Here is a 25,468-nt window from a genome sequence, read left to right as displayed (position 1 = left end):
TTGCAGGTGTATAATGTGTACATGGCAGGCAGACAGCTGTGCTCTAAGAGGTACAGGGAGTTTGCTATCCTCAACCAGAACCTGAAGAGAGAGTTTGCCAACTACACCTTCCCCAAAATACCTGGCAAATGGCCCTTTTCCCTGTCTGAACAACAACTCGACGCTAGACGCAGGGGACTGGAGGAATACCTGGAGAAAGGTGAGAGGGAGGAAAAGGCCAGAGAAATATGGAGCAAAAACTGTTTGGAAAGGTGATGAAAAGGGTGGAATGAGAGATGGAGGGATAACTGGAAGAAGGTGGAAGATGATGCAATACATGGAGGAGGAAGAAAAAGAAATGTGGAAAGGATTGGAGAGGAGGTAGAGATGGTCAGGATTACAGGCTACTAAGAGAGGCTCATGGGAGTGTCTTAGAGAGGAGGTAGAGCTGGTCAGGATTACAGGCTTTTAAGAGAGGCTCATGGGAGTGTCTTAGAGAGGAGGTAGAGATGGTCAGGATTACAGGCTACTAAGAGAGGCACATGGGAGTGTCTTAGAGAGGAGGTAGAGCTGGTCAGGATTACAGGCTTTTAAGAGAGGCTCATGGGAGTGTCTTAGAGAGGAGGTAGAGATGGTCAGGATTACAGGCTACTAAGAGAGGCTCATGGGAGTGTCTTAGAGAGGAGGTAGAGATGGTCAGGATTACAGGCTACTAAGAGAGGAACTCATGGGAGTGTCTTAGAGAGGAGGTAGAGATGGTCAGGATTACAGGCTACTAAGAGAGGAACTCATGGGAGTGTCTTAGAGAGGAGGTAGAGATGGTCAGGATAACAGGCTACTAAGAGAGGAACTCATGGGAGTGTCTTAGAGAGGAGGTAGAGATGGTCAGGATTACAGGCTACTAAGAGAGGAACTCATGGGAGTGTCTTAGAGAGGAGGTAGAGATGGTCAGGATTACAGGCTACTAAGAGAGGAACTCATGGGAGTGTCTTAGAGAGGAGGTAGAGATGGTCAGGATAACAGGCTACTAAGAGAGGCTCATGGGAGTGTCTTAGAGAGGAGGTAGAGATGGTCAGGATAACAGGCTACTAAGAGAGGCTCATGGGAGTGTCTTAGAGAGGAGGTAGAGATGGTCAGGATAACAGGCTACTCATAGAGGAACTCATGGGAGTGTCTTAGAGAGGAGGTAGAGATGGTCAGGATAACAGGCTACTCATAGAGGAACTCATGGGAGTGTCTTAGAGAGGAGGTAGAGATGGTCAGGATAACAGGCTACTCATAGAGGAACTCATGGGAGTGTCTTAGAGAGGAGGTAGAGATGGTCAGGATAACAGGCTACTCATAGAGGCTCATGGGAGTGTCTTAGAGAGGAGGTAGAGATGGTCAGGATAACAGGCTACTCATAGAGGAACTCATGGGAGTGTCTTAGAGAGGAGGTAGAGATGGTCAGGATTACAGGCTACTAAGAGAGGAACTCATGGGAGTGTCTTAGAGAGGAGGTAGAGATGGTCAGGATTACAGGCTACTCATAGAGGAACTAATGGGAGTGTCTTAGAGAGGAGGTAGAGATGGTCAGGATAACAGGCTACTAAGAGAGGAACTCATGGGAGTGTCTTAGAGAGGAGGTAGAGATGGTCAGGATTACAGGCTACTCATAGAGGAACTCATGGGAGTGTCTTAGAGAGGAGGTAGAGATGGTCAGGATAACAGGCTACTAAGAGAGGAACTCATGGGAGTGTCTTAGAGAGGAGGTAGAGATGGTCAGGATTACAGGCTACTAAGAGAGGCTCATGGGAGTGTCTTAGAGAGGAGGTAGAGATGGTCAGGATAACAGGCTACTCATAGAGGAACTCATGGGAGTGTCTTAGAGAGGAGGTAGAGATGGTCAGGATAACAGGCTACTAAGAGAGGAACTCATGGGAGTGTCTTAGAGAGGAGGTAGAGATGGTCAGGATTACAGGCTACTAAGAGAGGCTCATGGGAGTGTCTTAGAGAGGAGGTAGAGATGGTCAGGATAACAGGCTACTAAGAGAGGAACAGGATCAGGCTGGGAGGGAGTGTCTTAGAGAGGAGGTAGAGATGGTCAGGATAACAGGCTACTCATAGAGGAACTCATGGGAGTGTCTTAGAGAGGAGGTAGAGATGGTCAGGATTACAGGCTACTCATAGAGGAACTCATGGGAGTGTCTTAGAGAGGAGGTAGAGATGGTCAGGATTACAGGCTACTAAGAGAGGCTCATGGGAGTGTCTTAGAGAGGAGGTAGAGATGGTCAGGATAACAGGCTACTAAGAGAGGAACTCATGGGAGTGTCTTAGAGAGGAGGTAGAGATGGTCAGGATAACAGGCTACTAAGAGAGGAACTCATGGGAGTGTCTTAGAGAGGAGGTAGAGATGGTCAGGATTGCAGCCGACTCATAGAGGAACTCATGGGAGTGTCTTAGAGAGGAGGTAGAGATGGTCAGGATTACAGGCTACTAAGAGAGGAACTCATGGGAGTGTCTTAGAGAGGAGGTAGAGATGGTCAGGATAACAGGCTACTCATAGAGGAACTCATGGGAGTGTCTTAGAGAGGAGGTAGAGATGGTCAGGATTACAGGCTACTAAGAGAGGCTCATGGGAGTGTCTTAGAGAGGAGGTAGAGATGGTCAGGATAACAGGCTACTAAGAGAGGAACTCATGGGAGTGTCTTAGAGAGGAGGTAGAGATGGTCAGGATTGCAGCCGACTCATAGAGGAACTCATGGGAGTGTCTTCAGTGGGATCTGCCTTTCTCAGTGTTTCTACATTTACATTTACATTTAAGTCATTTAGCAGACGCTCTTATCCAGAGCGACTTACAAATTGGTGCATTCACCTTATGACATCCACTTTCATCTACTTTCTTTCTCCCCTCCTTTTCACCATCCTGCTGCCCATTCTCCCTTCTCTCTTCACAGTGTGTTCAGTGAGGGTGATTGGGGAGAGTGAAGTCATGCAGGAGTTTCTATCTGATGAGTCTGATGAGGTAAGCGTGTAATTCTGTGCGTGTTTGCTTATTCCTCTCTCTAAGATGTATTCTTGTTTTAGACTCTTTCTCTCTTGTTCTCTCTCCTCTCATCCTATCCTCTGGGATGTGTGGTGTGTGAGTTGGGGCTGGCATCTCTGTCCTTTTTTCTTCTTTTTGGTTTCCTCTCTTCTGCTTTTCCGTGTGTGTGTGTGTGTGTGTGTGTGTGTGTGTGTGTGTGTGTGTGTGTGTGTGTGTGTGTGTGTGTGTGTGTGTGTGTGTGTGTGTGTGTGTGTGTGTGTGTGTGTGTGTGTGTGTGTGTGAGAGAGTTGGGGCTGGCATCTCTGTCCTTTTTTCTTCTTTTTGGTTTCCTCTCTTCTGCTTTTCCATCTCTGTCTACACTAATAATAATAATAATAATAATAATATTACACTGTGTTTGTGTGTGTGCATGTCTGGCCTATGAGTGGTCCTGTGACCACCTTCTCAACCGTCTGGCCGTAAGTCATCTCTTGCCACCCCCCATTCTCCGTAGAACTATAACGGCGTATCAGATGTGGAGTTGAGGATAGCCATGCCTGATAAAACCACCGTCACAGTCCGAGTCCGCAAGAACTGTACAACTGACCAGGTCTACCAGGTAACACACCCCTAACCTCTAGTTACACATACAGCCCTCACACCTAGTCCCCAGGACCATCAGCCCACGGCCCTCACACCTAGTCCCCAGGACCATCAGCCCACGGCCCTCACACCTAGTCCCCAGGACCATCAGCCCACGGCCCTCACACCTAGTCCCCAGGACCATCAGCCCACGGCCCTCACACCTAGTCCCCAGGACCATTAGCCCACGGCCCTCACACCTAGTCCCCAGGACCATCAGCCCACGGCCCTCACACCTAGTCCCCAGGACCATCAGGCCACACCCTCACACCTAGTTAGTCCCCAGGACCATCAGGCCACACCCTCACACCTAGTTAGTCCCCAGGACCATCAGGCCACACCCTCACACCTCATTAGTCCCCAGGACCATCAGGCCACACCCTCACACCTCGTTAGTCCCCAGGACCATCAGGCCACACCCTCACACCTCGTTAGTCCCCAGGACCATCAGGCCACACCCTCACACCTCGTTAGTCCCCAGGACCATCAGGCCACACCCTCACACCTAGCTAGGACCATCAGGCCACACGCTCACACCTAGCTTGTCCCCAGGACCATCAGGCCACACCCTCACACCGGGTCCCCAGGAGCATCGGGCCACACCGAGTCCCCAGGAGCATCGGGCCACACCGAGTCCCCAGGAGCATCGGGCCACACCGAGTCCCCAGGAGCATCGGGCCACACCGAGTCCCCAGGAGCATCGGGCCACACCCTCACACCGAGTCCCCAGGAGCATCGGGCCACACCGAGTCCCCAGGAGCATCGGGCCACACCGAGTCCCCAGGAGCATCGGGCCACACCGAGTCCCCAGGAGCATCGGGCCACACCGAGTCCCCAGGAGCATCGGGCCACACCGAGTCCCCAGGAGCATCGGGCCACACCGAGTCCCCAGGAGCATCGGGCCACACCGGGTCCCCAGGAGCATCGGGCCACACCGAGTCCCCAGGAGCATCGGGCCACACCGAGTCCCCAGGAGCATCGGGCCACACCGAGTCCCCAGGAGCATCGGGCCACACCGAGTCCCCAGGAGCATCGGGCCACACCGAGTCCCCAGGAGCATCGGGCCACACACTCACACCTAGCTAGCCCCCAGGACCATCAGGCCACACCCTCACACCGGGTCCCCAGGAGCATCAGGCCACACCCTCACACCGAGTCCCCAGGAGCATCAGGCCACACCCTCACACCTTGGTTACCACTTGGACCCACATTAAGCAATTCTAGGCTGGGCTGTAAATGGCCTCCTTGTTAATGCACAGGCCTCCTTGTTAATGCACAGGCCTCTTTGTTAATGCACAGGCCTCTTTGTTAATGCACAGGCCTCTTTGTTAATGCACAGGCCTCTTTGTTAATGCACAGGCCGCTTTGTTAATGCACAGGCCTCTTTGTTAATGCACAGGCCTCTTTGTTAATGCACAGGCCTGTTTGTTAATGCACAGGCCTGTTTGTTAATGCACAGGCCTGTTTGTTAATGCACAGGCCTGTTTGTTAATGCACAGGCCTCTTTGTTAATGCACAGGCCTCCTTGTTAATGCACAGGCCTCCTTGTTAATGCACAGGCCTCTTTGTTAATGCACAGGCCTGTTTGTTAATGCACAGGCCTCTTTGTTAATGCACAGGCCTCTTTGTTAATGCACAGGCCTCCTTGTTAATGCACAGGCCTCTTTGTTAATGCACAGGCCTCTTTGTTAATGCACAGGCCTCTTTGTTAATGCACAGGCCTCTTTGTTAATGCACAGGCCTCTTTGTTAATGCACAGGCCTCCTTGTTAATGCACAGGCCTCTTTGTTAATGCACAGGCCTCCTTGTTAATGCACAGGCCTCCTTGTTAATGCACAGGCCTCTTTGTTAATGCACAGGCATCCTTGTTAATGCACAGGCCTCTTTGTTAATGCACAGGCCTCCTTGTTAATGCACAGGCCTCTTTGTTAATGCACAGGCCTGTTTGTTAATGCACAGGCCTCTTTGTTAATGCACAGGCCTCTTTGTTAATGCACAGGCCTCCTTGTTAATGCACAGACCTCTTTGTTAATGCACAGGCCTCCTTGTTAATGCACAGGCCTCTTTGTTAATGCACAGGCCTGTTTGTTAATGCACAGGCCTGTTTGTTAATGCACAGGCCTGTTTGTTAATGCACAGGCCTGTTTGTTAATGCACAGGCCTCCTTGTTAATGCACAGGCCTCCTTGTTAATGCACAGGCCTCCTTGTTAATGCACAGGCCTTTCTCCCTCTCCCACAGGCAGTGGTCATGACAGTAGGAATGGACAGCATAACGGCCAGCTACTTTGCTCTGTTTGAGGTCATCAACCACTCCTTTGGTAAGTGTGAGGGTGAGATCTTTTACGCAGCAGGTTAGGAGAATTAACGTAGTGGGTTAGGAGAACTTACGCAGCAGGTTAGGAGAATTAGCGTAGTGGGTTAGGAGAACTTACACAGCGGGTTAGGAGAATTAACGTAGTGGGTTAGGAGAACTTACGCAGCAGGTTAGGAGAATTAACATAGTGGGTTAGGAGAATTAGGTTAAGGTTAGGAAAATGGTAAGGGTTAGGTAAAATGCTACATTTTTCCCTTGACGCAACTCAAACATGGAACTTTCCTCTCTCTCTCTCTCCCACCGACCTAACCCTGTCGCTCTCTCTCTCTCCCACTGACCTAACCCTGTCGCTCTCTCTCTCTCTCCCACTGACCTAACCCTGTCGCTCTCTCTCTCTCTCCCACCGACGTAACCCTGTCGCTCTCGCTCTCTCTCTCCCACTGACCTAACCCTGTCGCTCTCTCTCTCTCTCTCTCCCTCTGACCTAACCCTGTCGCTCTCTCTCTCCCCCACCGACGTAACCCTGTCGCTCTCTCTCCTCTCTCTCCCCACTGACCTAACCCTGTCGCTCTCTCTCTCTCTCTCTCTCTCCCACTGACCTAACCCTGTCGCTCTCTCTCTCTCTCCCACCGACCTAACCCTGTCGCTCTCTCTCTCTCTCCCACTGACCTAACCCTGTCGCTCTCTCTCTCTCTCCCACTGACCTAACCCTGTCGCTCTCTCTCTCTCCCACTGACCTAACCCTGTCGCTCTCTCTCTCTCTCTCCTCCCTCACTGACCTAACCCTGTCGCTCTCTCTCTCTCTCTCTCCTCTCCCACTGACCTAACCCTGTCGCTCTCTCTCTCTCTCCCACCGACCTAACCCTGTCGCTCTCTCTCTCTCCCCACCGACGTAACCCTGTCGCTCTCTCTCTCTCTCTCTCTCTCTCCCACTGACCTAACCCTGTCGCTCTCTCTCTCTCTCCCACTGACCTAACCCTGTCGCTCTCTCTCTCTCCCCCACTGACCTAACCCTGTCGCTCTCTCTCTCTCCCCACCGACCTAACCCTGTCGCTCTCTCTCTCTCTCCCACTGACCTAACCCTGTCGCTCTCTCTCTCTCTCTCTCTCTCCCACTGACCTAACCCTGTCGCTCTCTCTCTCTCTCCCACTGACCTAACCCTGTCGCTCTCTCTCTCTCTCTCTCTCCCACTGACCTAACCCTGTCGCTCTCTCTCTCTCTCCCACTGACCTAACCCTGTCGCTCTCTCTCTCTCTCCCACTGACCTAACCCTGTCGCTCTCTCTCTCTCTCCCACTGACCTAACCCTGTCGCTCTCTCTCTCTCTCCCACCGACCTAACCCTGTCGCTCTCTCTCTCTCTCTCTCTCTCTCTCTCTCTCTCTCTCTCCCCACCGACCTAACCCTCTCGCTCTCTCTCTCTCTCTCTCCCACTGACCTAACCCTGTCGCTCTCTCTCTCTCTCTCTCCCACTGACCTAACCCTGTCGCTCTCTCTCTCTCTCTCTCTCTCTCTCTCTCCCACCGACCTAACCCTGTCGCTCTCTCTCTCTCTCCCACTCACCTAACCCTGTCGCTCTCTCTCTCTCTCTCTCCCTCTCTCTCTCCCCCACCGACCTAACCCTGTCGCTCTCTCTCCCACTCCTAACCCTGTCGCTCGCTCTCTCCCCACTGACCTAACCCTGTCGCTCTCTCTCTCTCTCCCACTGACCTAACCCTGTCTCTCTCTCTCCCACTGACCTAACCCTGTCTCTCTCTCTCCCACTGACCTAACCCTGTCGCTCTCTCTCTCTCCCTCTGACCTAACCCTGTCGCTGACTGACCTAACCCTGTCGCTCTCGCTCTCTCTCTCCCACTGACCTAACCCTGTCGCTCTCTCTCTCTCTCCCACTGACCTAACCCTGTCGCTCTCTCTCCCACTGACCTAACCCTGTCGCTCTCTCTCTCCACTGACCTAACCTAACCCTGTCGCTCTCTCTCTCCCACTGACCTAACCCTGTCGCTCTCTCTCTCTCTCCCACTGACCTAACCCTGTCGCTCTCTCTCTCTCTCCCACTGACCTAACCCTGTCGCTCTCGCTCTCTCTCCCACTGACCTAACCCTGTCGCTCTCTCTCTCTCCCACTGACCTAACCCTGTCGCTCTCTCTCTCTCTCTCTCTCTCTCCCACTGACCTAACCCTGTCGCTCTCTCTCTCTCTCCCACTGACCTAACCCTGTCGCTCTCTCTCTCTCCCACTGACCTAACCCTGTCGCTCTCTCTCTCTCTCTCTCCCACTGACCTAACCCTGTCTCTCTCTCTCTCCCACTGACCTCTCTCTGTCTCTCCCAGTCTCTCCCACTGACCCCACCCTGTCGCTCTCGCTCTCTCTCCCACTGACCTAACCCTGTCGCTCTCTCTCTCTCCCACTGACCTAACCCTGACAACCAACTGCTCTCTCCCCAGGTGACTAACCCTGTCGCATCTCCCACTGACCTAACCCTGTCGCTCTCTCTCTCTCTCTCTGTGCATCCCACTGACCTAACCCTGTCGCTCTCTCTCTCTCTCTCTCCCACTGACCTAACCCTGTCGCTCTCTCTCTCTCTCCCACTGACCTAACCCTGTCGCTCTCTCTCTCTCTCCCACTGACCTAACCCTGTCGCTCTCTCTCTCTCTCTCCCACTGACCTAACCCTCTCGCTCTCTCTCTCTCTCCCACTGACCTAACCCTGTCGCTCTCTCTCTCTCTCCCACTGACCTAACCCTGTCGCTCTCTCTCTCTCTCCCACTGACCTAACCCTGTCGCTCTCTCTCTCTCTCTCTCTCTCTCCCACCGACCTAACCCTGTCGCTCTCTCTCTCTCTCTCTCTGTATCTCTCTCTCCTTCAGTGCGTAAACTGGCTCCTAATGAGTTCCCCCACAAGCTGTATGTTCAGAACTACACGTCTGCTGTCCCTGGGACCTGCCTCACCCTGCGCAAGTGGCTCTTCACCACTGAGGAGGAGATCCTGCTCAATGACAACCAACTGGCCGTCAGCTACTGCTTCCACCAGGTGTGTGTGCATTGTGTGTGTGTGTCAGAGGAATGTGCATTGTGTGTCAGGGGAATGTGCATTGTGTGTGTGTCAGGGGAGTGTGCATTGTGTGTGTGTCAGGGGAGTGTGCATTGTGTGCATTGTGTGTGTGTCAGGGGAGTGTGCATTGTGTGTGTGTGTGTCAGGGGAGTGTGCATTTTGTGTGTGTGTGTCAGGGGAGTGTGCATTGTGTGTGTGTGTGTCAGGGGAGTGTGCATTGTGTGTGTGTGTGTCAGGGAGTGTGCATTTTGTGTGTGTGTGTCAGGGGAGTGTGCATTGTGTGTGTGTGTGTCAGGGGAGTGTGCATTGTGTGTGTGTGTGTGTCAGGGGAGTGTGCATTTCGTGTGTGTAAGGTAGAGAGTTCAGTTGGTTTGTCCATTATAACTCTCTCTCTCTCCCTCCACCTCTCTCAGGCGGTGGATGATGTGAAAAGGGGATTTATCAAGGCAGAGGAGAAGTCCTACCAGCTACAGAAATTAGCAGAACAGAAGAAGATGGCCATGGTTAGTGTCTCTCCCTCTCTCTCTCTCTCTCTCTTCTAGTCACTAGATGGCCATGGTTAGTGTCTCTCTCTCTCTCTTCTAGTCACTAGATGGCCATGGTTAGTGTCTCTCTCTTCTAGTCACTAGATGGCCATGGTTAGTGTCTCCCTCTCTCTCTCTCTTCTAGTCACTAGATGGCCATGGTTAGTGTCTCTCTCTTCTAGTCACTAGATGGCCATGGTTAGTGTCTCCCTCTCTCTCTCTCTCTTCTAGTCACTAGATGGCCATGGTTAGTGTCTCTCTCTTCTAGTCACTAGATGGCCATGGTTAGTGTCTCCTCTCTCTCTCTAGTCACTAGATGGCCATGGTTAGTGTCTCTCTCTTCTAGTCACTAGATGGCCATGGTTAGTGTCTCTCTCTCTCTTCTAGTCACTAGATGGCCATGGTTAGTGTCTCTCTCTCTCTTCTAGTCACTAGATGGCCATGGTTAGTGTCTCTCTCTCTCTTCTAGTCACTAGATGGCCATGGTTAGTGTCTCTCTCTCTTCTAGTCACTAGATGGCCATGGTTAGTGTCTCTCTCTCTTCTAGTCACTAGATAGATGGCCATGGTTAGTGTCTCTCTCTCTTCTAGTCACTAGATAGATGGCCATGGTTAGTGTCTCTCTCTCTCTTCTAGTCACTAGATGGCCATGGTTAGTGTCTCTCTCTCTCTTCTAGTCACTAGATGGCCATGGTTAGTGTCTCTCTCTCTTCTAGTCACTAGATGGCCATGGTTAGTGTCTCTCTCTCTCTTCTAGTCACTAGATGGCCATGGTTAGTGTCTCTCTCTCTCTTCTAGTCACTAGATGGCCATGGTTAGTGTCTCTCTCTCTCTTCTAGTCACTAGATGGCCATGGTTAGTGTCTCTCTCTCTCTTCTAGTCACTAGATGGCCATGGTTAGTGTCTCTCTCTCTCTTCTAGTCACTAGATGGCCATGGTTAGTGTCTCTCTCTCTCTTCTAGTCACTAGATGGCCATGGTTAGTGTCTCTCTCTCTCTCTAGTCTCTAGTCACTAGATGGCCATGGTTAGTGTCTCTCTCTCTCTTCTAGTCACTAGATGGCCATGGTTAGTGTCTCTCTCTCTCTTCTAGTCACTAGATGGCCATGGTTAGTGTCTCTCTCTCTCTTCTAGTCACACTAGATGGCCATGGTTAGTGTCTCTCTCTCTCTTCTTCTAGTCACTAGATGGCCATGGTTAGTGTCTCTCTCTCTCTTCTAGTCACTAGATGGCCATGGTTAGTGTCTCTCTCTCTCTTCTAGTCACTAGATGGCCATGGTTAGTGTCTCTCTCTCTCTTCTAGTCACTAGATGGCCATGGTTAGTGTCTCTCTCTCTCTTCTAGTCACTAGATGGCCATGGTTAGTGTCTCTCTCTCTCTTCTAGTCACTAGATGGCCATGGTTAGTGTCTCTCTCTCTCTTCTAGTCACTAGATGGCCATGGTTAGTGTCTCTCTCTCTCTCTCTAGTCACTAGATGGCCATGGTTAGTGTCTCTCTCTCTCTTCTAGTCACTAGATGGCCATGGTTAGTGTCTCTCTCTCTCCCTCTCTTCTAGTCACTAGATGGCCATGGTTAGTGTTCTTCTCCCCTCCCTCTCTTCTAGTCACTAGATGGCCATGGTTAGTGTCTCTCTCTCTCTTCTAGTCACTAGATGGCCATGGTTAGTGTCTCTCTCTCTTCTAGTCACTAGATGGCCATGGTTAGTGTCTCTCTCTCTCTTCTAGTCACTAGATGGCCATGGTTAGTGTCTCTCTCTCTCTTCTAGTCACTTAGATCACTAGATGGCCATGGTTAGTGTCTCTCTCTCTCTTCTAGTCACTAGATGGCCATGGTTAGTGTCTCTCTCTCTCTTTCTAGTCACTAGATGGCCATGGTTAGTGTCTCTCTCTCTCTTCTAGTCACTAGATGGCCATGGTTAGTGTCTCTCTCTCTTCTAGTCACTAGATGGCCATGGTTAGTGTCTCTCTCTCTCTTCTAGTCACTAGATGGCCATGGTTAGTGTCTCTCTCTCTAGTCACTAGATGGCTAGTCAGTCACTAGATGGCCATGGTTAGTGTCTCTCTCTCTCTTCTAGTCACTAGATGGCCATGGTTAGTGTCTCTCTCTCTCTTCTAGTCACTAGATGGCCATGGTTAGTGTCTCTCTCTCTCTTCTAGTCACTAGATGGCCATGGTTAGTGTCTCTCTCTCTCTTCTAGTCACTAGATGGCCATGGTTAGTGTCTCTCTCTCTTCTAGTCACTAGATGGCCATGGTTAGTGTCTCTCTCTCTCTTCTAGTCACTAGATGGCCATGGTTAGTGTCTCTCTCTCTCCATGGTTAGTGTCTTCTAGTCACTAGATGGCCATGGTTAGTGTCTCTCTCTCTCTCTAGTCACTAGATGGCCATGGTTAGTGTCTCTCTCTCTCTTCTAGTCACTAGATGGCCATGGTTAGTGTCTCTCTCTCTCTTCTAGTCACTAGATGGCCATGGTTAGTGTCTCTCTCTCTCTTCTAGTCACTAGATGGCCATGGTTAGTGTCTCTCTCTCACTCTCTTCTAGTCACTAGATGGCCATGGTTAGTGTCTCTCTCTCCCTCTCTTCTAGTCACTAGATGGCCATGGTTAGTGTCTCTCTCTCTCTCTCTCTAGTCACTAGATGGCCATGGTTAGTGTCTCTCTCTCTCTTCTAGTCACTAGATGGCCATGGTTAGTGTCTCTCTCTCTCTCTTCTAGTCACTAGATGGCCATGGTTAGTGTCTCTCTCTCTCTCTTCTAGTCACTAGATGGCCATGGTTAGTGTCTCTCTCTCTCTTCTTCTAGTCACTAGATGGCCATGGTTAGTGTCTCTCTCTCTCTTCTAGTCACTAGATGGCCATGGTTAGTGTCTCTCTCTCTCTTCACTAGTCACTAGATGGCCATGGTTAGTGTCTCTCTCTCTCTCTTCTAGTCACTAGATGGCCATGGTTAGTGTCTCTCTCTCTCTTTCTAGTCACTAGATGGCCATGGTTAGTGTCTCTCTCTCTCTTCTAGTCACTAGATGGCCATGGTTAGTGTCTCTCTCTCTCTCTTCTAGTCACTAGATGGCCATGGTTAGTGTCTCTCTCTCTCTTCTAGTCACTAGATGGCCATCACTAGGTTTAGTGTCTCTCTCTCCCTCTCTTCTAGTCACTAGATGGCCATGGTTAGTGTCTCTCTCTCTCTTCTAGTCACTAGATGGCCATGGTTAGTGTCTCTCTCTCTCTTCTAGTCACTAGATGGCCATGGTTAGTGTCTCTCTCTCTCTTCTAGTCACTAGATGGCCATGGTTAGTGTCTCTCTCTCTCTCTTCTAGTCACTAGATGGCCATGGTTAGTGTCTCTCTCTCTCTCTTCTAGTCACTAGATGGCCATGGTTAGTGTCTCTCTCTCTCTCTTCTAGTCACTAGATGGCCATGGTTAGTGTCTCTCTCTCTCTCTTCTAGTCACTAGATGGCCATGGTTAGTGTCTCTCTCTCTCTCTTCTAGTCACTAGATGGCCATGGTTAGTGTCTCTCTCTCCCTCTCTCTTTAGTGTCTAGTCACTAGATGGCCATGGTTAGTGTCTCTCTCTCTCTTCTAGTCACTAGATGGCCATGGTTAGTGTCTCTCTCTCTCTCTTCTAGTCACTAGATGGCCATGGTTAGTGTCTCTCTCTCTCTTCTAGTCACTAGATGGCCATGGTTAGTGTCTCTCTCTCTCTAGATGGCCATCTCTCTTCTAGTCACTAGATGGCCATGGTTAGTGTCTCTCTCTCTCTTCTAGTCACTAGATGGCCATGGTTAGTGTCTCTCTCTCTCTTCTTCACTAGATGGCCATGGTTAGTGTCTCTCTAGTCATAGATGGCCATGGTTAGTGTCTCTCTCTCTCTTCTAGTCACTAGATGGCCATGGTTAGTGTCTCTCTCTCTCTTCTAGTCACTAGATGGCCATGGTTAGTGTCTCTCTCTCTCTCTTCTAGTCACTAGATGGCCATGGTTAGTGTCTCTCTCTCTTCTGGTTAGTCTCTCTCTAGTCACTGGCCATGGTTAGTGTCTCTCTCTCTCTCTCTAGTCACTAGATGGCCATGGTTAGTGTCTCTCTCTCTCTTCTAGTCACTAGATGGCCATGGTTAGTGTCTCTCTCTCTCTTCTAGTCACTAGATGGCCATGGTTAGTGTCTCTCTCTCTTTCTAGTCACTAGATGGCCATGGTTAGTGTCTCTCTCTCTCTTCTAGTCACTAGATGGCCATGGTTAGTGTCTCTCTCTCTCTTCTAGTCACTAGATGGCCATGGTTAGTGTCTCTCTCTCTCTCTCTTCTAGTCACTAGATGGCCATGGTTAGTGTCTCTCTCTCTCTCTTCTAGTCACTAGATGGCCATGGTTAGTGTCTCTCTCTCTCTTCTAGTCACTAGATGGCCATGGTTAGTGTCTCTCTCTCTCTCTTCTAGTCACTAGATGGCCATGGTTAGTGTCTCTCTCTCTCTCTCTAGTCACTAGATGGCCATGGTTAGTGTCTCTCTCTCTCTTCTAGTCACTAGATGGCCATGGTTAGTGTCTCTCTCTCTTCTAGTCACTAGATGGCCATGGTTAGTGTCTCTCTCTCTCTTCTAGTCACTAGATGGCCATGGTTAGTGTCTCTCTCTCTCTCTTCTAGTCACTAGATGGCCATGGTTAGTGTCTCTCTCTCTCTCTTCTAGTCACTAGATGGCCATGGTTAGTGTCTCTCTCTCTCTCTTCTAGTCACTAGATGGCCATGGTTAGTGTCTCTCTCTCTCTTCTAGTCACTAGATGGCCATGGTTAGTGTCTCTCTCTCTCTCTTCTAGTCACTAGATGGCCATGGTTAGTGTCTCTCTCTCTCTCTTCTAGTCACTAGATGGCCATGGTTAGTGTCTCTCTCTCTCTCTTCTAGTCACTAGATGGCCATGGTTAGTGTCTCTCTCTCTCTCTCTCTCTCTTCTAGTCACTAGATGGCCATGGTTAGTGTCTCTCTCTCTCTCTCTGCTAGTCACTAGATGGCCATGGTTAGTGTCTCTCTCTCTCTTCTAGTCACTAGATGGCCATGGTTAGTGTCTCTCTCTCTCTCTTCTAGTCACTAGATGGCCATGGTTAGTGTCTCTCTCTCCTCTCTTCTAGTCACTAGATGGCCATGGTTAGTGTCTCTCTCTCTCTCTCTTCTAGTCACTAGATGGCCATGGTTAGTGTCTCTCTCTCTCTCTCTTCTAGTCACTAGATGGCCATGGTTAGTGTCTCTCTCTCTCACTAGATGGCCATGGTTAGTGTCTCTCTCTCTCTCTAGTCACTAGATGGCCATGGTTAGTGTCTCTCTCTCTCTCTCTTCTAGTCACTAGATGGCCATGGTTAGTGTCTCTCTCTCTCTCTCTTCTAGTCACTAGATGGCCATGGTTAGTGTCTCTCTCTCTCTCTTCTAGTCACTAGATGGCCATGGTTAGTGTCTCTCTCTCTCTCTCTTCTAGTCACTAGATGGCCATGGTTAGTGTCTCTCTCTCTCTTCTAGTCACTAGATGGCCATGGTTAGTGTCTCTCTCTCCCTCTCTTCTAGTCACTAGATGGCCATGGTTAGTGTCTCTCTCTCTTCTAGTCTAGATGGCCATCTTGGCCATGGTTAGTCTCTCTCTCTCTTCTAGTCACTAGATGGCCATGGTTAGTGTCTCTCTCTCTCTCTTCTAGTCACTAGATGGCCATGGTTAGTGTCTCTCTCTCCCTCTCTTCTAGTCACTAGATGGCCATGGTTAGTGTCTCCCTCTCTCTCTCTTCTAGTCACTAGATGGCCATGGTTAGTGTCTCCCTCTCTCTCTCTTCTAGTCACTAGATGGCCATGGTTAGTGTCTCTCGCTCCCTCTCTTCTAGTCACTAGATGGCCATGGTTAGTGTCTCTCTCTCTCTCTCTTCTAGTCACTAGATGGCCATGGTTAGTGTCTCTCTCTCTCTCTCTCTCTCTTTCTAGTCACTAGATGGCCATGGTTAGTGTCTCTCTCTCTCTCCTAGTCACTAGATGGCCATGGTTAGTGTCTCTCTCTCTCTCTCTCTTCTAGTCACTAGATGGCCATGGTTAGTGTCTCTCTCTCTCTCTCTCTTCTAGTCACTAGATGGCCATGGTTAGTGTCTCTCTCTCTCTTCTAGTCACTAGATGGCCATGGTTAGTGTCTCTCTCTCTCTCTCTTCTAGTCACTAGATGGCCATGGTTAGTGTCTCTCTCTCTCTCTCTCTCTTCTAGTCACTAGATGGCCATGGTTAGTGTCTCTCTCTCTCTCTTCTAGTCACTAGATGGCCATGGTTAGTGTCTCTCTCTCTCTCTCTCTCTCTTCTAGTCACTAGATGGCCATGGTTAGTGTCTCTCTCTCTCTCTCTTCTAGTCACTAGATGGCCATGGTTAGTGTCTCTCTCTCTCTCTCTTCTAGTCACTAGATGGCCATGGTTAGTGTCTCTCTCTCTCTCTTCTAGTCACTAGATGGCCATGGTTAGTGTCTCTCTCTCCCTCTCTTCTAGTCACTAGATGGCCATGGTTAGTGTCTCTCTCTCCCTCTCTTCTAGTCACTAGATGGCCATGGTTAGTGTCTCTCTCTCTCTCTCTCTCTTCTAGTCACTAGATGGCCATGGTTAGTGTCTCTCTCTCTCTACTAGTCACTAGATGGCCATGGTTAGTGTCTCTCTCTCTCTCTCTCTCTCTCTCTCTTCTAGTCACTAGATGGCCATGGTTAGTGTCTCTCTCTCTCTCTATAGTCACTAGATGGCCATGGTTAGTGTCTCCCTCTCTCTCTTCTAGTCACTAGATGGCCATGGTTAGTGTCTCTCTCTCTCTCTACTAGTCACTAGATGGCCATGGTTAGTGTCTCTCTCTCCCTCTCTTCTAGTCACTAGATGGCCATGGTTAGTGTCTCTCTCTCCTCTTCTCACTCTTCTCTCTCTCTCTTCTTCTAGTCACTAGATGGCCATGGTTAGTGTCTCTCTCTCTCTCTCTCTCTCTGCTAGTCACTAGATGGCCATGGTTAGTGTCTCTCTCTCTCTCTCTAGTCACTAGATGGCTTCTCTCTCTCTCTTCACTAGATGGCCATGGTTAGTGTCTCTCTCTCTCTCTTTCTAGTCACTAGATGGCCATGGTTAGTGTCTCCCTCTCTCTCTTCTAGTCACTAGATGGCCATGGTTAGTGTCTCTCTCTCTCTCTACTAGTCACTAGATGGCCATGGTTAGTGTCTCTCTCTCCCTCTCTGCTCGTCACTAGATGGCCATGGTTAGTGTCTCCCTCTCTCTCTCTTCTAGTCACTAGATGGCCATGGTTAGTGTCTCTCTCTCTCTCTCTCTCTTCTAGTCACTAGATGGCCATGGTTAGTGTCTCTCTCTCTCTCTCTTCTAGTCACTAGATGGCCATGTTTAGTGTCTCTCTCTTCTAGTCACTAGATGGCCATGGTTAGTGTCTCTCTCTCTTCTAGTCACTAGATGGCCATGGTTAGTGTCTCTCTCTCTCTTCTAGTCACTAGATGACCATGGTTAGTGTCTCTCTCTCCCTCTCTGCTAGTCACTAGATGGCCATGGTTAGTGTCTCTCTCTCTCCCTCTCTGCTAGTCACTAGATGGCCATGGTTAGTGTCTCTCTCTCTCCCTCTCTGCTAGTCACTAGATGGCCATGGTTAGTGTCTCTCTCTCTCCCTCTATGCTAGTCACTAGATGGCCATGGTTAGTGTGTCTCTCTCTCTCTCTCTGCTAGTCACTAGATGACCATGGTAAGTGTCTCTCTCTCTCCCTCTCTGCTAGTCACTAGATGGCCATGGTTAGTGTCTCTCTCTCCTAGTCACTAGATGACCATGGTTAGTGTCTCTCTCTGCCTTTCTGCTAGTCACTAGATGGCCATGGTTAGTGTCTCTCTCTGACTCTCTGCTAGTCACTAGATGGCCATGGTTAGTGTCTCTCTCTCACTAGATGGCCATGGTTAGTGTCTCTCTCTCCTAGTCACTAGATGGCCATGGTTAGTGTCTCTCTCTCTCCTTTCTGCTAGTCACTAGATGGCCATGGTTAGTGTCTCTCTCTCTGCTAGTCACTAGATGACCATGGTAAGTGTCTCTCTCTCTCTTCTAGTCACTAGATGGCCATGGTTAGTGTCTCTCTCTCTCTGCTAGTCACTAGATGACCATGGTAAGTGTCTCTCTCTGCCTCTCTACTAGTCACTAGATGGCCATGGTTAGTGTCTCTCTCTGCCTCTCTGCTAGTCACTAGATGGCCATGGTTAGTGTCTCTCTCTCTCTCTGCTAGTCACTAGATGGCCATGGTTAGTGTCTCTCTCTCTCTGCTAGTCACTAGATGGCCATGGTTAGTGTCTCTCTCTCTCTCTTCTAGTCACTAGATGGCCATGGTTAGTGTCTCTCTCTCTCTTCTAGTCACTAGATGGCCATGGTTAGTGTCTCTCTCTCTCTTCTAGTCACTAGATGGCCATGGTTAGTGTCTCTCTCTCTCTGCTAGTCACTAGATGACCATGGTAAGTGTCTCTCTCTGCCTCTCTACTAGTCACTAGGTGGCCATGGTTAGTGTCTCTCTCTGCCTCTCTGCTAGTCACTAGGTGGCCATGGTTAGTGTCTCTCTCCCTCTCTTCTCGTCACTAGATGACCATGGTAAGTGTCTCTCTCCCTCTCTGCTAGTCCTAGATGACCATGGTTAGTGTCTCTCTCCCTCTCTTCTAGTCACTAGATGACCATGGTAAGTGTCTCTCTCTGCCTCTCTTCTAGTCACTAGATGGCCATGGTTAGTGTCTCTCTCTCTTCTAGTCACTAGATGGCGATGGTTAGTGTCTCTCTCCCTCTCTGCTCGTCACTAGATGGCCATGGTTAGTGTCTCTCTCCCTCTCTTCTAGTCACTAGATGACCATGGTAAGTGTCTCTCTCTGCCTCTCTTCTAGTCACTAGATGGCCATGGTTAGTGTCTCTCCCTCTCTGCTCGTCACTAGATGGCCATGGTTAGTGTCTCTCTCTCTGCTAGTCACTAGATGGCCATGGTTAGTGTCTCTCTCTCTCTCTGCTAGTCACTAGATGACCATGGTAAGTGTCTCTCTCTGCCTCTCTGCTAGTCACTAGGTGGCCATGGTTAGTGTCTCTCTCTCTCTCTGCTAGTCCTAGATGGCCATGGTTAGTGTCTCTCTCTCTTCTAGTCACTAGATGGCCATGGTTAGTGTCTCTCTCCCTCTCTTCTCGTCACTAGATGACCATGGTAAGTGTCTCTCTCCCTCTCTGCTAGTCCTAGATGACCATGGTTAGTGTCTCTCTCCCTCTCTTCTAGTCACTAGATGACCATGGTAAGTGTCTCTCTCTGCCTCTCTTCTAGTCACTAGATGGCCATGGTTAGTGTCTCTCTCTCTTCTAGTCACTAGATGGCCATGGTTAGTGTCTCTCTCCCTCTCTGCTAGTCCTAGATGGCCATGGTTAGTGTCTCTCTCCCTCTCTGCTCGTCACTAGATGACCATGGTAAGTGTCTCTCTCCCTCTCTGCTAGTCCTAGATGGCCATGGTTAATGTCTCTCTCCCTCTCTGCTCGTCACTAGATGGCCATGGTTAGTGTCTCTCTCCCTCTCTTCTAGTCACTAGATGACCATGGTAAGTGTCTCTCTCTGCCTCTCTTCTAGTCACTAGATGGCCATGGTTAGTGTCTCTCTCCCTCTCTGCTCGTCACTAGATGGCCATGGTTAGTGTCTCTCTCTGCCTCTCTTCTAGTCACTAGATGTCCATGGTTAGTGTCTCTCTCCCTCTCTGCTCGTCACTAGATGGCCATGGTTAGTGTCTCTCTCCCTCTGCTCGTCACTAGATGGCCATGGTTAGTGTCTCTCTCTGCCTCTCTGCTAGTCACTAGATGGCCATGGTTAGTGTCTCTCTCCCTCTGCTAGTGCTAGATGGCCATGGTTAGTGTCTCTCCCTCTCTGCTAGTCACTAGATGGCCATGGTTAGTGTCTCTCTCCCTCTCTGCTCGTCACTAGATGGCCATGGTTAGTGTCTCTCTCCCTCTCTGCTAGTGCTAGATGGCCATGGTTAGTGTCTCTCTCCCTCTCTGCTCGTCACTAGATGGCCATGGTTAGTGTCTCTCTCTCTTCTAGTCACTAGATGGCCATGGTTAGTGTCTCTCCCTCTCTGCTAGTCACTAGATGGCCATGGTTAGTGTCTCTCTCCCTCTCTGCTCGTCACTAGATGGCCATGGTTAGTGTCTCTCTCCCTCTCTGCTAGTGCTAGATGGCCATGGTTAGTGTCTCTCTCCCTCTCTGCTCGTCACTAGATGGCCATGGTTAGTGTCTCTCTCTCTTCTAGTCACTAGATGACCATGGTTAGTGTCTCTCTCCCTCTCTGCTAGTGCTAGATGGCCATGGTTAGTGTCTCTCTCCCTCTCTGCTCGTCACTAGATGGCCATGGTTAGTGTCTCTCTCCCTCTCTGCTAGTCACTAGATGGCCATGGTTAGTGTCTCTCTCTGCCTCTCTGCTAGTCACTAGATGGCCATGGTTAGTGTCTCTCTCTCTCCCTCTCTGCTAGTCACTAGATGGCCATGGTTAGTGTCTCTCTCTCTCCCTCTCTGCTAGTCACTAGATGGCCATGGTTAGTGTCTCTCTCCCTCTCTGCTAGTCACTAGATGACCATGGTTAGTGTCTCTCTCTCTCTTCTAGTCACTAGATGACCATGGTTAGTGTCTCTCTCTCTCTTCTAGTCACTAGATGGCCATGTTTAGTGTCTCTCTCCCTCTGCTAGTGCTAGATGGCCATGGTTAGTGTCTCTCCCTCTCTGCTAGTCACTAGATGGCCATGGTTAGTGTCTCTCTCCCTCTCTGCTCGTCACTAGATGGCCATGGTTAGTGTCTCTCTCCCTCTCTGCTCGTCACTAGATGGCCATGGTTAGTGTCTCTCTCTCTTCTAGTCACTAGATGACCATGGTAAGTGTCTGTCTCTGCCTCTCTTCTAGTCACTAGATGGCCATGGTTAGTGTCTCTCTCTCTTCTAGTCACTAGATGACCATGGTTAGTGTCTCTCTCTCTCTTCTAGTCACTAGATGGCCATGGTAAGTGTCTGTCTCTGCCTCTCTTCTAGTCACTAGATGGCCATGCTACAACAGACATTACTGTCACAACTAATGAGCAAGTACAGTACATGACTGTCAAAAAGAAAGGAGGACCGAGGCCCTCTTCAGATAATGAATTAAAATGCCTTTTTTTGTATGGCATGTTCAATGGAAATAAAGATTTAAAACTCTGACACGTTTCAACTGCATGGCCTTCGTCAGGGAGCACATTACTGGTCTTCCATTCTGGTTAAGGGTAGGGCTGTAATAGATGGGAATAAACTAGGTCATGTAGCGTAAGACTTGGTTTATACATGGCATATATGACCAAATAGACATGGAACAGGATGGTTTCTAGAAGCAGTTGTCTGACCCCCTAAATGTTCTCTCTTTCCCCCAGTATCTCAGTATGTTACGGGGCTGTGAAGGCTACAATGAGATCATCTTCCCACACTGCTCCTGTGACTCCCGACGCAAAGGCCACGTTGTCACAGCCATCAGCATACACCACTTTAAACTGCACGCCTGCACAGAGGAGGGAACGCTAGAGGTATGGAGAACGTGTGTGTGTGTGTGTGTGTGTGTGTGTGTGTGTTGACCTTGTCTCTCTATAACAGAACCAGGTGATCGTGTTTGAGTGGGTGGAGATGCAGCACTGGGACACTGATGAGGAGGGCATGGCCTTCTGCTTCCAGTACGCCAGGGCAGAGAAGAAACCTCGCTGGGTCAAGATCTTTACTCCCTACGTGAGTCTCGCACACACTCACAGTACACACCTTTTGAGAGTCCCAACGAATGTATGAACATGATGTATCAATGTGCAGAGAGTTAACCCTTTGTTGTGCTGTGTCCTGTGTCCAGTTCAACTACCTGCATGAGTGCGTTGAGAGAGTCTTCTGTGAACTCAAGTGGAGGAAAGAGGTGAGAAGAGGGTTGTATACTGCCATGTACTGCCTACTGGCTAACCAGCAGTCTTATACTGCCATGTACTGTCTACTGGCTAAACAGCAGTCTTATACTGGCTAACCAGCAGTCTTATACTGCCATGTACTGTCTACTGGCTAACCAGCAGTCTTATACTGCCATGTACTGTCTACTGGCTAACCAGCAGTCTTATGCTGCCATGTACTGTCTACTGGCTAACCAGAAGTCTTATGCTGCCATGTACTGTCTACTGGCTAACCAGCAGTCTTATGCTGCCATGTACTGTCTACTGGCTAACCAGCAGTCTTATGCTGCCATGTACTGTCTACATTTACATTTAAGTCATTTAGCAGACGCTCCTATCCAGAGCGACTTACAAATTGGTGCATTCACCTTATGACATCCAGTGGAACAGCCACTTTACAATAGTGCATCTAAATCTTTTAGGGGGGTGAGAAGGATTACTTTATCCTATCCTAGGTATTCCTTAAAGAGGTGGGGTTTCAGGTGTCTCCGGAAGGTGGTGATTGACTCCGCTGTCCTGGCGTCGTGAGGGAGTTTGTTCCACCATTGGGGGCCAGAGCAGCGAACAGTTTTGACTGGGCTGAGCGGGAACTGTACTTCCTCAGTGGTAGGGAGGCGAGCAGGCCAGAGGTGGATGAACGCAGTGCCCTTGTTTGGGTGTAGGGCCTGATCAGAGCCTGGAGGTACTGAGGTGCCATTCCCCTCACAGCTCCGTAGGCAAGCACCATGGTCTTGTAGCGGATGCGAGCTTCAACTGGAAGCCAGTGGAGAGAGCGGAGGAGCGGGGTGACGTGAGAGAACTTGGGAAGGTTGAACACCAGACGGGCTGCGGCGTTCTGGATGAGTTGTAGGGGTTTAATGGCACAGGCAGGGAGCCCAGCCAACAGCGAGTTGCAGTAATCCAGACGGGAGATGACAAGTGCCTGGATTAGGACCTGCGCCGCTTCCTGTGTGAGGCAGGGTCGTACTCTGCGGATGTTGTAGAGCATGAACCTACAGGAACGGGCCACCGCCTTGATGTTAGTTGAGAACGACAGGGTGTTGTCCAGGATCACGCCAAGGTTCTTAGCGCTCTGGGAAGAGGACACAATGGAGTTGTCAACCGTGATGGCGAGATCATGGAACGGGCAGTCCTTCCCCGGGAGGAAGAGCAGGTCCGTCTTGCCGAGGTTCAGCTTGAGGTGGTGATCCGTCATCCACACTGATATGTCTGCCAGACATGCAGAGATGCGATTCGCCACCTGGTCATCAGAAGGGGGAAAGGAGAAGATTAATTGTGTGTCGTCTGCATAGCAATGATAGGAGAGACCATGTGAGGTTATGACAGAGCCAAGTGTCCCAGCAGTCTTATACTGCCATGTACTGTCTACTGGCTAACCAGCAGTCTTATGCTGCCATGTACTGTCTACTGGCTAACCAGCAGTCTTATGCTGCCATGTACTGTCTACTGGCTAACCAGCAGTCTTATGCTGCCATGTACTGTCTACTGGCTAACCAGCAGTCTTATGCTGCCATGTACTGTCTACTGGCTAACCAGCAGTCTTATGCTGCCATGTACTGTCTACTGGCTAACCAGCAGTCTTATGCTGCCATGTACTGTCTACTGGCTAACCAGCAGTCTTATGCTGCCATGTACTGTCTACTGGCTAACCAGCAGTCTTATGCTGCCATGTACTGTCTACTGGCTACCCAGCAGTCTTATGCTGCCATGTACTGTCTACTGGCTACCCAGCAGTCTTATACTGCCATGTACTGTCTACTGGCTACCCAGCAGTCTTATGCTGCCATGTACTGTCTACTGGCTAACCAGCAGTCTTATGCTGCCATGTACTGTCTACTGGCTAACCAGCAGTCTTATGCTGCCATGTACTGTCTACTGGCTAACCAGCAGTCTTATGCTGCCATGTACTGTCTACTGGCTAACCAGCAGTCTTATGCTGCCATGTACTGTCTACTGGCTAACCAGCAGTCTTATGCTGCCATGTACTGTCTACTGGCTACCCAGCAGTCTTATACTGCCATGTACTGTCTACTGGCTAACCAGCAGTCTTATGCTGCCATGTACTGTCTACTGGCTAACCAAAAGTCTTATGCTGCCATGTACTGTATACTGGCTAACCAGCAGTCTTATGCTGCCATGTACTGTCTACTGGCTAACCAGCAGTCTTATGCTGCCATGTACTGTCTACTGGCTAACCAGCAGTCTTATGCTGCCATGTACTGTCTACTGGCTAACCAGCAGTCTTATGCTGCCATGTACTGTCTACTGGCTAACCAGCAGTCTTATGCTGCCATGTACTGTCTACTGGCTAACCAGCAGTCTTATGCTGCCATGTACTGTCTACTGGCTACCCAGCAGTCTTATACTGCCATGTACTGTCTACTGGCTAACCAGCAGTCTTATACTGCCATGTACTGTCTACTGGCTACCCAGCAGTCTTATACTGCCATGTACTGTCTACTGGCTAACCAGCAGTCTTATGCTGCCATGTACTGTATACTGGCTAACCAGCAGTCTTATGCTGCCATGTACTGTCTACTGGCTACCCAGCAGTCTTATACTGCCATGTACTGTCTACTGGCTACCCAGCAGTCTTATACTGCCATGTACTGTCTACTGGCTACCCAGCAGTCTTATACTGCCATGTACTGTCTACTGGCTAACCAGCAGTCTTATACTGCCATGTACTGTCTACTGGCTAACCAGCAGTCTTATACTGCCATGTACTGTCTACTGGCTAAACAGCAGTCTTATGCTGCCATGTACTGTCTACTGGCTACCCAGCAGTCTTATACTGCCATGTACTGTCTACTGGCTAACCAGCAGTCTTATACTGCCATGTACTGTCTACTGGCTAACCAGCAGTCTTATACTGCCATGTACTGTCTACTGGCTAACCAGCAGTCTTATACTGCCATGTACTGTCTACTGGCTAACCAGCAGTCTTATGCTGCCATGTACTGTCTACTGGCTAACCAGCAGTCTTATGCTGCCATGTACTGTCTACTGGCTAACCAGCAGTCTTATGCTGCCATGTACTGTATACTGGCTAACCAGCAGTCTTATGCTGCCATGTACTGTCTACTGGCTAACCAGCAGTCTTATGTGCCATTATGCTGGCCAGCAGTCTTATGCTGTCATGTACTGTCTACTGGCTAACCAGCAGTCTTATGCTGCCATGTACTGTCTACTGGCTAACCAGCAGTCTTATACTGCCATGTACTGTCTACTGGCTAACCAGCAGTCTTATGCTGCCATGTACTGTCTACTGGCTAACCAGCAGTCTTATACTGCCATGTACTGTCTACTGGCTGCAGTCTTATGCTGCCATGTACTGTCTACTGGCTAACCAGAAGTCTTATGCTGCCATGTACTGTCTACTGGCTAACCAGCAGTCTTATGCTGCCATGTACTGTCTACTGGCTAACCAGCAGTCTTATACTGCCATGTACTGTCTACTGGCTAACCAGCAGTCTTATGCTGCCATGTACTGTCTACTGGCTAACCAGCAGTCTTATGCTGCCATGTACTGTCTACTGGCTAACCAGCAGTCTTATGCTGCCATGTACTGTCTACTGGCTAACCAGCAGTCTTATGCTGCCATGTACTGTCTACTGGCTACCCAGCAGTCTTATGCTGCCATGTACTGTCTACTGGCTACCCAGCAGTCTTATGCTGCCATGTACTGTCTACTGGCTAACCAGCAGTCTTATGCTGCCATGTACTGTCTACTGGCTACCCAGCAGTCTTATGCTGCCATGTACTGTCTACTGGCTAACCAGCAGTCTTATGCTGCCATGTACTGTCTACTGGCTAACCAGCAGTCTTATGCTGCCATGTACTGTCTACTGGCTAACCAGCAGTCTTATGCTGCCATGTACTGTCTACTGGCTAACCAGCAGTCTTATGCTGCCATGTACTGTCTACTGGCTAACCAGCAGTCTTATGCTGCCATGTACTGTCTACTGGCTACCCAGCAGTCTTATGCTGCCATGTACTG

At 49.8% G+C, this 25,468-nt stretch overlaps 1 protein-coding gene across 50 annotated transcripts in view; it reads left to right on the top strand.

Annotated features, from left to right (window-relative positions):
* Positions 1–25,468, top strand: part of LOC127915319 (sorting nexin-27-like) — a 39,658-nt gene that overhangs the window by 6,162 nt on the left and 8,028 nt on the right. For 48 of the 50 annotated variants that reach the window (XM_052495280.1, XM_052495271.1, XM_052495267.1 and 45 more), the window contains exons 3-11: positions 7–199; positions 2,916–2,983; positions 3,498–3,602; positions 5,866–5,944; positions 8,804–8,967; positions 9,402–9,491; positions 20,920–21,069; positions 21,137–21,265; positions 21,381–21,440. In XM_052495280.1, coding sequence (XP_052351240.1) covers positions 7–199; positions 2,916–2,983; positions 3,498–3,602; positions 5,866–5,944; positions 8,804–8,967; positions 9,402–9,491; positions 20,920–21,069; positions 21,137–21,265; positions 21,381–21,440 — 1,038 coding nt within the window. Of the gene's footprint in view, positions 1–6; positions 200–2,915; positions 2,984–3,497; positions 3,603–4,177; positions 4,863–5,865; positions 5,945–8,803; positions 8,968–9,401; positions 9,492–20,919; positions 21,070–21,136; positions 21,266–21,380; positions 21,441–25,468 lie in introns of those variants that run through there. The other 2 variants (XM_052495283.1, XM_052495282.1) reach the window with 2 other exon arrangements.

Source organism: Oncorhynchus keta, chromosome 34 (genome assembly GCF_023373465.1).
Source record: "Oncorhynchus keta strain PuntledgeMale-10-30-2019 chromosome 34, Oket_V2, whole genome shotgun sequence".
NCBI lineage: Eukaryota > Metazoa > Chordata > Actinopteri > Salmoniformes > Salmonidae > Oncorhynchus > Oncorhynchus keta.
This window is presented reverse-complemented; position numbering and strand designations above follow the sequence as displayed.